At 35.3% G+C, this 15,324-nt stretch overlaps 4 protein-coding genes across 5 annotated transcripts; 3 read left to right on the top strand and 1 right to left on the bottom strand.

Moving 5' to 3' along the window:
* The first annotated feature begins 827 nt into the window (after positions 1–827).
* Positions 828–3,833, top strand: LOC128881139 (RNA-splicing ligase RtcB homolog). Its single transcript, XM_054131897.1, has 9 exons — positions 828–1,018; positions 1,113–1,439; positions 1,519–1,645; positions 1,715–1,821; positions 1,895–2,054; positions 2,128–2,438; positions 2,500–2,664; positions 2,735–3,600; positions 3,693–3,833. Exons 1-8 carry the CDS (start codon positions 923–925, stop codon positions 2,960–2,962), a joined length of 1,521 nt encoding a protein of 506 aa, XP_053987872.1. The 5' UTR covers positions 828–922; the 3' UTR covers positions 2,963–3,600; positions 3,693–3,833.
* LOC128881148 (protein pelota) lies at positions 3,745–6,080 on the top strand. The gene is made up of 10 exons (XM_054131916.1): positions 3,745–3,885; positions 4,195–4,262; positions 4,333–4,425; positions 4,538–4,688; positions 4,759–4,872; positions 4,932–5,072; positions 5,139–5,361; positions 5,434–5,626; positions 5,696–5,802; positions 5,877–6,080. Exons 2-10 carry the CDS (start codon positions 4,222–4,224, stop codon positions 5,975–5,977), a joined length of 1,164 nt encoding a protein of 387 aa, XP_053987891.1. The 5' UTR covers positions 3,745–3,885; positions 4,195–4,221; the 3' UTR covers positions 5,978–6,080.
* Positions 6,081–6,788: 708 nt separating this feature from the next.
* Positions 6,789–12,958, top strand: LOC128881124 (DNA topoisomerase 2-binding protein 1-A). Of its 2 annotated transcripts, none has more exons than XM_054131865.1 (25): positions 6,789–7,310; positions 7,379–7,518; positions 7,599–7,731; positions 7,812–7,919; positions 7,984–8,190; positions 8,263–8,476; positions 8,556–8,693; positions 8,769–8,845; positions 8,936–9,105; positions 9,173–9,311; positions 9,375–9,501; positions 9,567–9,782; positions 9,854–10,035; positions 10,104–10,270; positions 10,337–10,542; positions 10,629–10,762; positions 10,834–11,064; positions 11,139–11,201; positions 11,284–11,447; positions 11,517–11,638; positions 11,702–11,766; positions 11,842–11,967; positions 12,030–12,230; positions 12,301–12,530; positions 12,597–12,958. In XM_054131865.1, the coding sequence occupies exons 1-25, from the start codon at positions 7,200–7,202 to the stop codon at positions 12,817–12,819; spliced, it is 3,894 nt and encodes a 1,297-aa protein (XP_053987840.1). In that variant the 5' UTR covers positions 6,789–7,199; the 3' UTR covers positions 12,820–12,958. The 2 variants fall into 2 exon arrangements, with proteins under 2 accessions (XP_053987840.1, XP_053987839.1); XM_054131864.1 differs by having other exon boundaries at positions 8,263–8,479.
* Positions 12,877–15,156, bottom strand: LOC128881140 (cytochrome P450 6k1-like). Its single transcript, XM_054131898.1, has 6 exons — positions 14,698–15,156; positions 14,374–14,612; positions 14,059–14,289; positions 13,694–13,971; positions 13,187–13,376; positions 12,877–13,109 (listed from the first exon to the last, which is right to left on the bottom strand). Exons 1-6 carry the CDS (start codon positions 15,105–15,107, stop codon positions 12,952–12,954), a joined length of 1,506 nt encoding a protein of 501 aa, XP_053987873.1. The 5' UTR covers positions 15,108–15,156; the 3' UTR covers positions 12,877–12,951.
* Between the last annotated feature and the right edge of the window lie 168 nt (positions 15,157–15,324).

The raw sequence follows: 15,324 nt of genomic DNA, 5'->3' as shown, positions 1-15,324 counted from the left end.
GCGATATGCTTTATTCGATGAGAATATGAAGCGTAGTAAAGTCGCTAATCTCCTCGAGTCGAAGCATTTTTTCATTCGAGGGTACGCCAATCAGGAGGGTACTGATATTTCATTAATATACTCAGGACCCTACTATTGTGCACGGAGATGGACACGTAAGGATTTTTTAAACCTTGGGGTAGCATTAGAACCAGTCCAAACGTACTTTCTCAAAATGGCGTCTACAAAGAAAACTCTTCTACATGCGTGGTACATAAATTGGTGCGTCAATTCAGGGAAATTCCCCCCCCCCCCTCAAAGAACATTAATAGAATAACTAACAAACAGCAGAGTACAAAAAGCATACAAAGTAAAAATTAAGAAAATATAGCTTTTAAGAATACTGATTATATCATTAGCGTAAGAAAATGTACAAATAGATATAGGCACAAATATTGATAGTGTATAAGGTACAGCAAATATTATTTTTGTAGTGTAGAAATAAGAAAATGTCGAATTGTACTTAATGCAAGACAGTGTAATGTAGAGGGTATCTACGGACTTTAAAAATAATAAAAAAAAAAGAAAACTCTTCCGCCATCTATGAATAGATGGCCCAAGTTTGTCGAAAATAGTTTCCAATTTTTTACGCTAGATGACGCTACTAATAACAGCTGGAAAATCGTATCAGTGCCATCGGTGGCGAAACGTTCAAGTTTGTCGAGAAACAGTTCCCATTTTTTGACGCTAGATGACGCTACTGATATCTATAGTAGCGTCATCTAGCGTAAAAACTAAAACATTATTTCTCGACAAACTTGGACGTTCCGCCATCGATGGCGTTGACAAAACATTCTAATACTGCAGCAATTCAACTGCGTTTAGGGTTGCCCCGTTGGCTACTGTACTTTGTTTACTTTAAAATTATTTATTATCACTCGAAATGGTTGTCAGGCAATACAACGAAGAATTAAAGTACTTAGAGAAGATAAACGAAACATGTTGGAGGATAAAGAAAGGCTTCCAACCTAATATGAAGGTATATTTCTTACAACATAACGTTTCGTACTTCCTTCATGTCGATCTGTCAATTTCTGCTGGACGTTTAAACTACGTTAAATAATTTTCTATAGGTTGAAGGTGTATTTTATGTAAATAATACACTAGAACGGTTAATGTTAGAAGAGCTACGTAATTCGTGCAGACCAGGTGCAGTTGGAGGTTTTCTCCCAGGAGTGAAACAAATTGCCAATGTAGCTGCCCTTCCTGGAATTGTATGGAGATCAGTTGGATTGCCCGATGTGCATTCCGGGTATGGTTTTGCCATCGGTAATATGGCAGCATTTGACATGAATGATCCAAAGTCTATAGTATCTCCTGGTGGAGTAGGATTTGATATAAATTGTGGCGTTCGTCTATTAAGAACTAATTTATTCGAAGAGGATGTCTTACCTGTAAAGGTAGTACTTTACCAACTATTAATTGTATATTTATGTGAAACTATGTAATGAAATTTATGTAATGTAATACAATTAATAGGAGCAACTTGCACAAAGCATGTTTGATCATATTCCTGTTGGCGTTGGTTCAAAAGGAATCATACCAATGAATGCACGGGACTTAGAGGAAGCTTTAGAAATGGGAATGGACTGGTCCCTTAGAGAAGGTATTTACTTGGCATATTTATTAATACGAAACACTGTATTTACAAAATATATTTTCATATTGTACACAGGTTATATCTGGGCTGAAGACAAAGAACATTGCGAGGAATATGGTAGAATGCTTAACGCGGATTCGTCAAAGGTGTCAATGAGGGCTAAAAAACGTGGACTTCCTCAGGTAAAAAGTCATAAATTTACTTTCTCTGTTCTAGTATTAAAGGATGGTTAAATTAAAAAATGTTGTCTTTCAGTTGGGTACCTTAGGAGCAGGAAATCATTATGCCGAGATTCAAGTAGTAGATGAAATCTATGATAAATGGGCTGCATGCAAAATGGGTATCGAAGAGAAAGGTCAAATTTGTGTAATGATTCATTCCGGTAGCAGAGGATTCGGTCATCAGGTTGCAACTGGTAATACGCTCACCCATTCATCAAAGCTATTCTCAGAAACGAGAGTTCGATATATTTTCTCTTTTCGTAATAGACGCGCTCGTTCAAATGGAAAAAGCTATGAAACGAGACAACATCGAAACGAACGATAGACAATTAGCTTGCGCTCACATTAATTCTCAGGAAGGTCAAGATTACTTGAAATCAATGGCAGCAGCTGCCAATTTTGCATGGGTCAACAGAAGTTCTATGACGTTCCTCAGTCGACAGGCTTTTGCCAAGCAGTTCAATTCATCTCCCGATGATTTAGATATGCACGTTATATATGACGTTTCTCATAATATCGCAAAGGTGGAAGAACACTTGGTCGAGGGTAAACAGAAGACGCTTCTAGTGCATAGAAAGGTAAGTTAAATATGTGCAATTTAACCGATTAGGTTTTCATAAAATGCTATTCTATTTACAGGGATCTACGAGAGCATTTCCACCTCATCATCCTTTAATTCCTGTAGACTATCAGTTAACAGGGCAACCAGTTTTGATAGGCGGTACCATGGGCACGTGCAGTTATGTCCTTACTGGAACGGAACAGGGTATGAAAGAAACGTTTGGATCTACTTGTCATGGCGCAGTAAGTAAAGCAACGTTCGTTCAGTTTGAAATTATACCGAAATTAAATATTAATTATAAATTCTATTTAGGGCCGAGCTTTGTCTAGGGCCAAATCGCGCAGGAACTTGGATTATATGGATGTGCTAGCAAAATTAGAACAACAAGGAATCTCTATTAGGGTCGCTTCCCCGAAGTTGGTGATGGAAGAGGCACCAGAATCCTATAAAAATGTGACAGACGTTGTAAATACGTGCCATGCAGCAGGCATTTCTCGAAAATGTATCAAGTTAAGGCCAATTGCAGTTATCAAAGGATAATTATTTAATTACATTCTAACGATTTTCAAATGTCATGATCATAAGCATCACATATATTTACTAATAATTGAACGTGATCATAGATATTTAAAACTATCTTGTATCTTTTGTAAATGATGTAAATGTAAAAAATTGTCTAATGAATTTATAATAGAAACCAAATGGCGCCAATAATATTTTTTGTTTTTTCGTCATTTGCTTCGCTAAAATTGGTACTAGTCTGCTTCCTTTTGTCATAAACTAGCCTACTTTTTAAACTTTTTTTAAATCTCGCAGTTTCACTTGTGAGTTTCCGCCATTTTCGCTCAAATGAATAGCCATCTAGCAGTGAACAGGCCGAACTAATTTTCGGAGTTTGGTCAGCGCCTCTAAAATAATATATTCCATTCTTATAACACAAAAAATCGTATTAATTACGCATTCATGAAAAATAAAGCATAATTGATTTAACATATTGGTGGCACCATCTTACAGAAAGAGCGGGAACTATTTTCACTACAAACTTGGACGTTCTTCCACCGATGGAGCCACTGATACATAACCACCTGAACTATATAGTTCAGTGATTGTTCTCTATCGCATTCTTGAAACATACAGATATTACAGATCTTTATGGTTCTAGAATTAGTAATGACAAAGTAATGACAAATTGAGGCAATTAATCAGTGCCTCGGTTTTGCAGAGTATTAATAATAATAATAATAATAATAACTGCGCATTAATTTTTTAGAATTTCGTTTACACGCCATCTGTAAACCGTTGTGTACGGATAATTTGTTAATCGAACCATGGATGGGATTGTTGTTCGACAGAAAAGTATCATGTTTGACATATGGCAAGACTTATTTTACGTCATTCCAATCAAGCGTAAAATACGAGATGTATGATTTTTCGAAATACGGATCAGTGCAATTATTCCTAAGGTAATTACATGACTCTCTTTAAACATCGCGTAACATTAACCGGAACCGACCCTAACATAACCTACGAATAAATGAACTCTTATTTTAACATGTAACACTATTTGTAAAAGCAATTGAATAAATGTTTTCCAAGTCCTATATTTCGTTTCATTTTTAATTCTCCGATATACGAGAATGATTTTTAAGCACATACCGCACGATACGCGTTTTTAAAATCGAAGATACACTAACTCGAAGTATTTGTATATTCTTCAAATTTTCTTAATATAATGATACGAAAACCAAAAGTTTAATGCCTTATATTTTTAGATATAATATAGAAACGAATTGTCTACAATGAAGCTTGTATCAAAGTATATTGATAAAGATGGGAAAGGGTGAGTAAACTAGTCGTAAAATATTATAGTGAGAATAAAGAATTATCTGAATTTGAATAAATATTGTCAGGAGTGTGTCCCTGATCGCAGAAAATACTGAAGATATGTGGCATACATACAATCTCATTGGTAAAGGAGATTTTGTTAGTTGTTCCACTATTAGGTACGAATGTTAATCTTATTAGATGGGTAAAGTTGTATACCTTTCATTTGTTACTTGAAACTTTTATGTTGATTCCCATGTAATATTTAATATCTTATTGTGCATTTTATAGAAAAGTGCAAATGGAATCTGCAACCGGTAGCTCCAATAGTCATAGAGTCAGAACTACTCTTACTATATGTGTAGAAGTCATCGATTTTGATAAACAGGCATGTGTTTTAAGACTGAGGGGTAAAAATGTAGAAGAAAATAAATATGTTAAGGTAATTTAGTTTAGAGTTACCAAAGAATTTATGAAGTATCTACTTACTATATAGGTATGATTCTTTATAGGTGGGAGCATATCACACATTGGATGTAGAACAAAATCGAAAGTTTACAATTAGGAAAGCTAAATGGGATTCCGTTTTTTTGGAAAGAGTCGATACTGCATGCGATCCTACACAGGTAAAGTAATGATAGTGATAAACCACTGTTTAATCAAATGATTATATACTTTATTTTAGAATGCAGATGTTGCTGCCGTAGTGATGCAAGAAGGCATAGCACATATTTGCTTAATAACTTCAAATATGACAATAGTACGTGCTAAAATAGATCAAGTTATCCCTAGAAAAAGAAAAGGAAATGTTTCACAACATGAAAAGGTTAATATTTTTAAATCAATTTTTATGCTGTTTATATGGAACAATAGTTTATTTAAATATTTTTAGGGCTTAGCAAGATTTTATGAAAATATAATGCAAGGAATATTAAGACACATCAATTTTGATATCGTGAAATGTGTTATTCTTGCTAGTCCTGGTTTTGTCAAAGATCAGTATATGGACTATATGATACAACAGGCCATTAAAACTGACAACAAACCAATAATAGAAAATAAGAGTAAATTCTTGCTTGTCCATTCGAGTTCCGGATTTAAACATTCATTAAAAGGTAAATTACTTTTTTTTTTTTAAGTAAGTAAGAATGGTATAATTGCACAATTTTTGTGATTTTTTACAATAGAGATTTTGGCTGAGCCAGCAGTGATGTCCCGTATTTCTGAAACAAAAGCAGCTGGTGAAGTAAAAGCTCTAGAAACATTTTTTACAGTACTCCAAACTGATCCTTCGAGAGCATTTTATGGGAAGAAGCACATTAATAAAGCCATTGAAGCTCAGGCTATTGAAACATTGCTTATCTCAGATAAATTATTTAGGTAAATAAATTATATTTTTCTGTAATCAAGTCCTACTTACTTTCTTATTATTTAACTAATTGTATTCAGGTGTCAAGATGTTGATGTCAGGAAAGAGTATGTTGAAATAGTTGAAAACGTAAGAGACTCTGGTGGGGATGTAAAAATATTTTCAAGTCTTCATGTATCGGGTGAACGTAAGTTTCACGTATCTCAAATTTTACAATTTAACTTCTGACACTGTTTAACATTAATGCTTTTAATTATCTAGAGTTAGAACAAGTTACGGGAATAGCAGCTGTATTACGTTTTCCTATGCCGGAATTAGAAGATGAAAGTGATGGCGAAAGCGATTCAGATGAAGACGATTAAGGGCTAATGTAACGTGCTATCGTACATCTTTGTATATACTTGTGCTGTGCGCAATCAAAATATATTAATAATAAAAGTGCAGATTAATTGTACCTTTCAAATATCTCAATTTCGATTAATTTAAATGTCACTGCGAGAGGGAACGCACTAATGTGCGACAAGTATAGATGTATACATATAGTGTGAGAGAGAATTCAGAGAATGCACCAGCCGTCTCGTCCTTCTAACACAATCTAACATCTCCTTTACACTTCCTGACATTTCCTGACAGCTCCTAATACATACTAACAAGGAGGAGGTGGCACGAGAAATTCATGGTACGTATCGAAATACTGAGGAAATTTTATATTTTGGTATCAGGAGAACATGATATTCAAAGTAGCATAACTTTTAATTAAATATCGATACTTACCTCTTGTATCAGGAGAACGTAATGAGCGAGTAGGTGTCCTTATTTTTATTTTCTGCTCGATACTTACCTCTTGTATCAGGAGAACGTAATGTACGAGTTGGTATCGTAATTTTTATTTTTTGCTTGAAACTTACCTTTTGTATGAGGAGATCATGATGAACGAAGAGGTGGTACTAATCGAATTTGGCTCGAATTTTACTTCTGATATTATAAGAACGTAATGATATTCGAAGAGCTGGAATAAGTTTTAATTCTAGCTCGAAACGTACCTTTTGTATCAGAGTCACGTGCACAAAGAGGGAGATCGAAGGAAGTTTGATTCCTTCTATCTCCGGGACTCGAGTCCATCCTGTCCATCACTGCACCAGTGTGCGACAAGGATAGCATATTTGCGGTGCCGGTGAATACAACTGTTGCCCATGGTGTTGTGAATCATATTTTATAATTTAAAGATTCGTCGGTTTTTATAGTGCCACTTGCAATATTTTTAAAACACTTTAAACACTATCGTGTGTATTATGTAGAAACACACTTATAATATCAAAGAATTCGTTGACATTCTTTGGATAAAAAACATCTAACCTATCGCTGAATGATTTAAATGATCGTAATGTCATATTAAACGATCAAAAATCGTTGTATGATGTACAGTAATTAAAATTACGTTGTACTGTACGTAATTAATTTATGACCCTAAAATCGATGTTATCATGTAGTTAGTGCGTTATGAATCACGTATGAATATTATTCAAGAAGTACAATAATTATCTCGTTTTTGAAACAGTATTTTTCATAATATTGCTTATCAAAATGGTGAATGAGGAGAGCCAGTTTGATACAGATGTAAATCTTTACTTTGTTGTGCCAAAGAAGTATAACTCTGAAGATGATTGTGTGGAAGACATGTGGCATGCATATAATGTTAGTAAATAAATCCTTATATAAATGAAGATGTTTATATCGCAAAACTTATTTAATTGTATTTCTAGAAATGTTGCGAGCATGACTTACAACCAACATGGATCGCAGAGGTGAAATGTAATAAAATGAAACCTGCTAAAAATGATGTTTTTATAATGGAAGAATTTGAAGGTGATATATTTGAGAATTTAAAGACATTCAAATGCCCGTAAGTAAGACAAATTGATTGAAGTTTAATAGTATAATTTATTATCATTGATTTTTATTCAAGAATATTTACTCCTATAGGATAGTTGGACCTAGATGTTTATTACTTTGCTTTATTAATGGAGAACCAATTCCAGAAGGAAGAAGTCCAGTATATACAACAGCTATGAGAGGACTTTGTATTTGTGCTTCTGGTTTTCCACAGAAAGAAAAAGTATATCTAATAAAACTTTTAAATTCAAATTAAGATTACTTTTATCCAATTAAGAGTATCTAATAGATTGATAATTATAGGAACACATAGAAAAATTGGTAGAATATATGGGAGGTATTTTCACAAAACAATTACGAAGTCGTGTAACGCATCTTGTAACAGCATCTGTGATGTCAGCAAAATATGAGGTAAATGGAGCAATAAATAAAAAGTACATTTTAATGTTTTCAACATTTGACCTATTTTCGATAGACTGCTATAGATATGCAAATACCAATAGTTACGAAGGAATGGATTGAAGCAATTTGGGAAACAAATTTAAAGGATTTTGTTAAAGCAGATGATAATATGTTTGATAAATACAAAGCTTCCGTTTTCCTTAATTTAGTTGTAACGTCGTCGAATCTTCCAAAACGTCAAAAAGAAGAAATCAAACAATTAATCAATAATCATGGAGGGGTAAAATCTAACTTCCTTAAGTTAGTTTGTTCATCACCATTTCAATATTCATTTATATTATTGTCCTTTCAGACTTTCATGGGCCCTTTAGATGGTGCAAAAGTGAAAGTTGTACTTGCACCTGAAAATAGCCCAGTGAGCGAAAAACTAAAATATGCAAAACGAGCAAACATTGCCTGTTTAACTCCAGATTGGGTGTATGAAAGCATAAAAGTTAACTATGCTTTACCTTTCAAAAATTTTTTAATAAAATCATTAAAAGCATGTTCTACTCCAGAGCGACAGAGTGGTAAAAATATTTTATTCTTACAATAATTAATATTACAAGATGACAACTAATACTATAACTTTTTAAATTATAATAGGATATGAAACTCTTAATTGCTCAACAATAAGTGCCATAACATTAGACCTGCAACCTGGTCAGTGTGTAGACGAAAGTTTAATGACAACAACAATGAGTAGTGTATCCAATTTTGACTTTGTACCCAACAGTTCTTCTGGTTTGTGCTCGAACATACGAAATGCAGTAACGTTTCTAATAATAAATTTAATGCTAATCTAATCTAAATTTTTAGGCAGAACAGTTATGATTTTGGACAGACTCACATTCGGTGAAGCAAAAACGGCTGGTCCGTTTTTAGATGGGTGCAATGTATGTGAATTAAATACTCGCTTTCTCGCTTACAAATAAAAAATATTGCAAGATGATATTTTTTTACATCAATTTCTTTACTATTCTCAGATTTATCTTGCTGGGTTTTCTTCTAGTCAAAGGGATAAGCTTAACAAAATATTAAACGTTGGTAGCGCAACGCGACTCGATGACATATCGGACGCTTTAACACACGTTATCATCGGAGATGAAAATAGAGCGGCAAACGATCTGAAATTAATGAAATCGAAAGGATTATGGTATGATAATGGACAAATACCGTAATCATTTATTACTTTATATTTTAATATTACAAATATTTTATAGTCCGTATACATTAAGTTTGGAATGGTTAGAAGAGAGCATCAAATTAAAACGACCTGCGCCAGAAGAAAATTTCTTATTTCAACGAAAATGTAACATAGCAGAAACAGTTCCAGAACCACCATCTCCATTAAGCAAAAGAGTAAGTATACAACAAAGTCAATAAAACGAATGCATACACTTTAATGTTACACGTATCTTTCAGAATTTACAGATGTTACAAAAACCGAGAAAGGTCCCCATACCATCTTTTGATATAGACAAAAAATTGGCAACGCTCGAAAAAGAGAAAGAAGCTGATCTCGTCCAACAATATCTTCAAGATACAGTCGGTAAGCCTCCTAAATAATAACTGTAAACATGTGGATATGTAATCTACACATTGTTTCCAAATTAGTTGCAGCAAATGATACAACAATGCAAGATTTGTTAAAATCACATAGAACTGTCCCAGACGATAGTAATGAGAAAACTATAAATACCGATTGTAAGAGTCAAGCAAAACAGTTAAAAAACACATTAGCGTCTGAAACAGCACAGAGCAAAAATGCAGCTGATGATAGTGCAGTACCGATCAGTCAGTCTTCAGCTATAAATGATAAACTATTTGAAGGTAATATGTGTTCTTAATAAATGTATGATAATATGACGTTACGAAAAATAATAAGGTAAAATAATATACAGGGCATACGTTTGTCGTAACTGGCTTCAGCGATGAAGAAAGTTACATAGCCGGGACTATCGTAGCGATGGGTGGAACAGTTGTTTCGAGCACGTTTGCTGGTATACCTGATTATGCCGTTGTACCAAAATGTGGTGCACTTTTAAAACATACAGTAAATGAAATCGTTACCGAGTTGTATATTGTAAGTACCACTGCTTCTTTTTAAAATCTTAATGTTTTAAAATACACTATTACTAAACATTCTTATAGGAAGACTGTTTAAATCAAGAATTAATAGTCGACATTATGTATTACCATAGACCACTGTCTATAAAGAAACATTTGAATCCATTATCAGGCTGTATTATTACAATGAGCATGTATACTGGCGTAGAACGAACATACCTTGCGACTTTAGCTACGGAATTGGGTGCAATGTATTATATTTTTAATACTACTAACCGATCAAGTTAAATAGATTATTAAAAGGTTATTGGTTTTAGGTGTCAGGATATTTTTGTACGTAAAACCAATGTTGAGAAAAATACTTACGGAAGCACGCATTTAGTTTGTCCGACGCCAGAAGGAAATAAGTATAATGCGGCGGTGAAGTGGAAATTGCCGGCTGTTACCGCTGAGTGGTTAAAAGCTTGTGCAGCTCAATTAAAACGAGTCGATGAAACTCCATACCTTGTAGGAGAAACCATGGGTATATGAAACTGGATAATTAAATCATTCGAATTTACAGTGCATTTCAAAATACATATGAATATTTTATGGTATTTGATTGTTAAGCCCCGGAAAGACCTCACGAAAGTTGCGTTGCGGATACAAGTTTATCTAATAGCAATGTAAGTCAAATGACTCCTCCGATTGAACCAGCAATTAGAAACATTATTACACCAAAACGACATTTTCCTCATCTACAAGTATGTATTTTTCGTTTGTTTATTTCTAAACATTTTAAATTACGGGTTGTTTTATTCAAGTCTAATTATAGAACCAAGATGGTAGTTCCGGTGACACGCCGCTAATAAATAAGAGGCTTAGTTTACTTATGAATAAAACTCCACAATCGCCATTCCATGTCTCTACACCAGAAACACCATATGGTCAGATATTCAAACCAAATCCCTCGCCAGAGACACGAAAAGCTTGGGTCAAATGGGCTGACAATTTTCCAGACCTAAGGGTAGAGGAACCTCCTTTAAAGAGGAGACCGCCCAGCACTGTACGTTTTTTTTTTGTTTGAAGCTTTGACCATATATGCACGTGTAATTCATTTTTGTATGATTATATTTGCAGCCTCTTTCCGAGCTGAAAAGACAATTGTGGCAAAAGCTAAAAAATCAAGCCAATAATTTGGAAGTAAATATTTCTAATTTTCGATATGTAATTATATAATATGTTTAAATACTTAAGAATGCTTCAAAATGTTTATTTAAAACAGGATGAGGCGCATGAAAGAACACCTGCTGATGACAATCGGCGAGCAATAGACACACCGAAAGCATCGAATAGTGACAGCGACAGTAAAGTAACTGGTACAACTCCCATTAATCGAAAGTTGGACTTCCATGAAGATAGTCCGTTACAAAATAATGAAATTAATCTGTAAGTTAATGCATAAGACTTTGAAGTGTTTTATAAGTAAAGTTATCTATAAAGAATTATATATTATAGGCAAATTGCACAATTAGATCAAGTACTCCAGAGGACATCAAGTACACCCGAGAACAGATATTCTCTCTCTGGAGAAAATGCGAACGCATACACCGCAGAGCCATCTGATCCCATACAGAAATGTAAGTCTACTTTATCTTTTTATTACTTTTGTTTGGTTTTGTAATATTTATTTTTTATTACAGTTAGCGTAAAAGATTCTCAACCTATCGATGCTATCGTATGGGAAGACCCAAGTCACTCCAGACGTGTAAGTTGTTTATTTCAATTCTCGTAACTTTGAATACTATAGATGGATTAATTGTAATAACGCATATATATGCAGACGACAATACACGAGGAGCAAAATGAGAGAACGGCTCCCGACCATTCTATAGCATACATGGAAGAAGAATTGCCAGAAGAGCCCGAACCTCCAAAAAAACGGAAATTCATGCTTTCAGGGATAAAAGTATGTCGTTATACGTAAATATACTTTGCATTAATTCTTCATTAACGTATTTTTCTTTATAGGACAGAACATCGTACGAACAAGTGATAAGAGACCTCGGTGGCGACGTATCGATGGATGCTAATTTTGATATTAGTGCGACGCATTTGCTTTGCCTTAGACCTGCAAGGAACGAAAAAATGCTTGGCAGTATAGCATCTGGAAAATGGGTACTACATTGCATGTACCTCCGAGATTCGGAACAGGAAGGCGAATTCCTTGATGTTAGTATTATTCGCAGTGATACCTCTAATGCATCACTACCTGCAACAAAAAGATTCATTTTGTTTGTAGGAAGAAAAATATGAATGGGGGAATCCGAAAAGCAAAGGTATCATACCAGATCCATCGGGAGAAATCGAAGTGATGATCGCAGCCGCTGCTTACAGATGGAGGCTTCAGTTATTAAAGGAACCACTCGGAGCATTTAACAATATGGTGGCTTTACTATTAGTTTCCGGAGAGAAGTACGATCAATTTAAGAGATTGATCGAAGCTGGAGGCGGTAAAGTTGTTCAAGCAAGGTAAACTACTATTTTCTCAATGAACGTGTCATACTAGAAAAATACGCGTTACATTCATCGTTTCAGACCACCGTACGACACAAGTCCGACGGGAAAGAAAATCACTCATTGCTTCGTGAACGTGAGGCAAGTCAGCCAGCCGATCGATTGGGCAATGCTGGCGAACAAAGGTATCCTATGTTTCCTGCCGCAGTATTTGAGCGATTATCTCACAGCGCAAACACCATTAAATCCACGAGATTGCGTAATACCGGAATTTAAGAAGTACCTAACGCTGTTACCGAAATAAAACTTTACTAAATAATGGTATTTTTTGTACGGTAGCATTTAAAGATTTACATCCATATATGGCAAAAAAAAACACCGATTGTCATATATTTTTAATCTCTTGTACAGAAACTTTATAATATCGAATGGCACATTAAAGTTTTGTAAACTTCAATTTGAATCGATCTGACGGTGATAAGAAGATGTTACGGCGGTCAATTTCGTAATCACCAGTAGGGTCTAATGAAACTTCATAATCCTTAAGTATCGTAATTACTGCCACAACAGACTGCAATAGACCGACTCGCTGAGCTGAAAACATTTTAATAAATATTAGTGAAAATGTACTAACTACCCCAGGGATATTTTTTAATAAAAAACATTCGTACCAATACAAATTCGTGGACCATCACCGAAAGGCATGTACGAACATGGCGTAATATTGTCTTTATTTTCGTCACTGAATCTATCAGGATTGAAAGTCAGAGGATCGGGATGATACCTTGCATCACGCTGAAGGCCAATCAAAGGTATGTAAATAGGCGTTCCTTTTTCTATAATCGTATCTGTTCCTGGTATCTATAAAGAAGAATAGTTATTCTTCAAATAGACATATATCAAAAGATGGGCACACAAGGTTTTCCAAGAAATATTGAAACAAGATTATTCTTGTTTGTCCTAACTTATATAATGTCATATTCACATCGCCTCTTTATTTCAATTCAGTCTGAGTTAACAATAAGAATCCTAAGCATGTGTCTCGTGACATGAATTGATTAAGTAATTCGAGCAATCGTTGCGTAAACTTATTGGTCATGGTCAAGGATGTGCTCTTAAACGGTGGTCACGCACGTCTACCACGTGCATTATTATTCATGATTTCCTTCCATATTTACCTTATAATCTTCAACGGCCACTCGATCGATGAGCGGAGCCGGTGGATAAAGTCTCAAAACTTCAGACATCACTTGGTGAAGGTACTTCATACTCTGAACAGCTTCATAAGTCATTCCCTGCGCTTCCAGCGTCTCGAGGATATTTTCTCGCACTCGTTTCTGAATATCAGGATGCTTAGCGAGTTCGGAGAGTGTAAAGCTTATCGTTGTCGAGCTGGATTCGCGGCCAGCAACAAAGAAAATACCCGCTTGAGCAACCAACGCATCACCCTCAAACTCTGTAATCAAGTTGCGAATATCGTATGTTATCTCTACGGGGAAATTGACACGATAGATTTTAGAAGAAAAATCATTTCGTCACCAACTGAAGTCATTATCCTGTTTGGCATTCTTCAGGTCTATCAGGGAGTCGATGAGGTCTCCTCGTTTCGATTTCGTCACCTCCCTAGTATCCATGGAATCCCAAAATATTTTACGGAAGTAATTCGTAGCTGAACCCAACATTTGACCTCCCAAGATCATCGAAATTGCCGGGAAGAAGAACATGCAGAAAAATATTAGGCCTCGTCGTACCGTGAGACGGAGTGACTCTTGAACTTTTAAACGAACAAAATTAATGACGACATCGAGCTCGTAAAATTGGCTTCAGTAAATCAATCGTAATATCCTTGCGCGAGTACCTTTCGAAAAGAATTTGCTCTGAGACGGATCGAAGGAATTCACTTGAATTCCAAAAGCAACGGAAGATATAATGTCGGTGGTATACTTTAAGGATATCTCTCTTACTGGCAATGTATTCGTTCTTGTGCCGTTTGTGAATTGATTCTCCAAATAATTCTTCATCGAGTCCGCCGTTTGGACTATCAAGGGGAACAGGTTCTTCACTTTTCCGCTCGTAAATACGGGCGTTAATTTCGCTCTAGTAAAAGAGTTAAAGTATATGAAAGGGTTCAGTACATCGATTAAAATATTTCTTTCTGAACGATATTTTTCATTTTATTTACCTTAAGTACTTCCATTCTGGATTCTTCATCGTGAAGAGAGCCGAGCTTCCGATTTTATCGTGGATGGATCTTGCCGTAAAGTATCGATCCGAGAAGTAGTTGAAATCCTTAATTAAAATTTGCTTGATCAGTTTCGGATTCCTCAGAACCAAGAAGGGTTTGTGCGCGATGTAGATGCCCAGAATGTCATCGTCTTCGGAAGCTTGATGGTACAGATCACCGAACACCGTTGCAGGAGATTTGCGCATGAGGAGTGCATCCTTCGCATTCCCAAAAAACCAGTGCCCTGGAAGAGATGGGACGCCCCGTCTCTTCCAATAGGTGTGTGCATATTTCAGGTAAAGGTACAGGATCACCCAGATGACGGCGATCGCACGAAGTGCTTTTAAAATAAAGATGAACGCTGACATGGTTCTAGATGATACCAGCTTCCACGCACTACTGATATCAGCAATGGAAACGCCACTTATATAAGTTCGGACATCACGTTGCTTTGTGCTCGGTTAATCTATAATAGTGTTTTTCATTTATCGAATGTACCATAGTATAGATAAGAGGCGTATCATATTGGTATCATACTTATCATAATACGTGATTTGTATAGAGGTCAACTTAAGATCACTTAGA

Source organism: Hylaeus volcanicus, chromosome 8 (genome assembly GCF_026283585.1).
Source record: "Hylaeus volcanicus isolate JK05 chromosome 8, UHH_iyHylVolc1.0_haploid, whole genome shotgun sequence".
NCBI lineage: Eukaryota > Metazoa > Arthropoda > Insecta > Hymenoptera > Colletidae > Hylaeus > Hylaeus volcanicus.
Note: the sequence above shows the minus strand (reverse complement) of the source record. Positions and strands in the feature narration are given on the sequence as shown.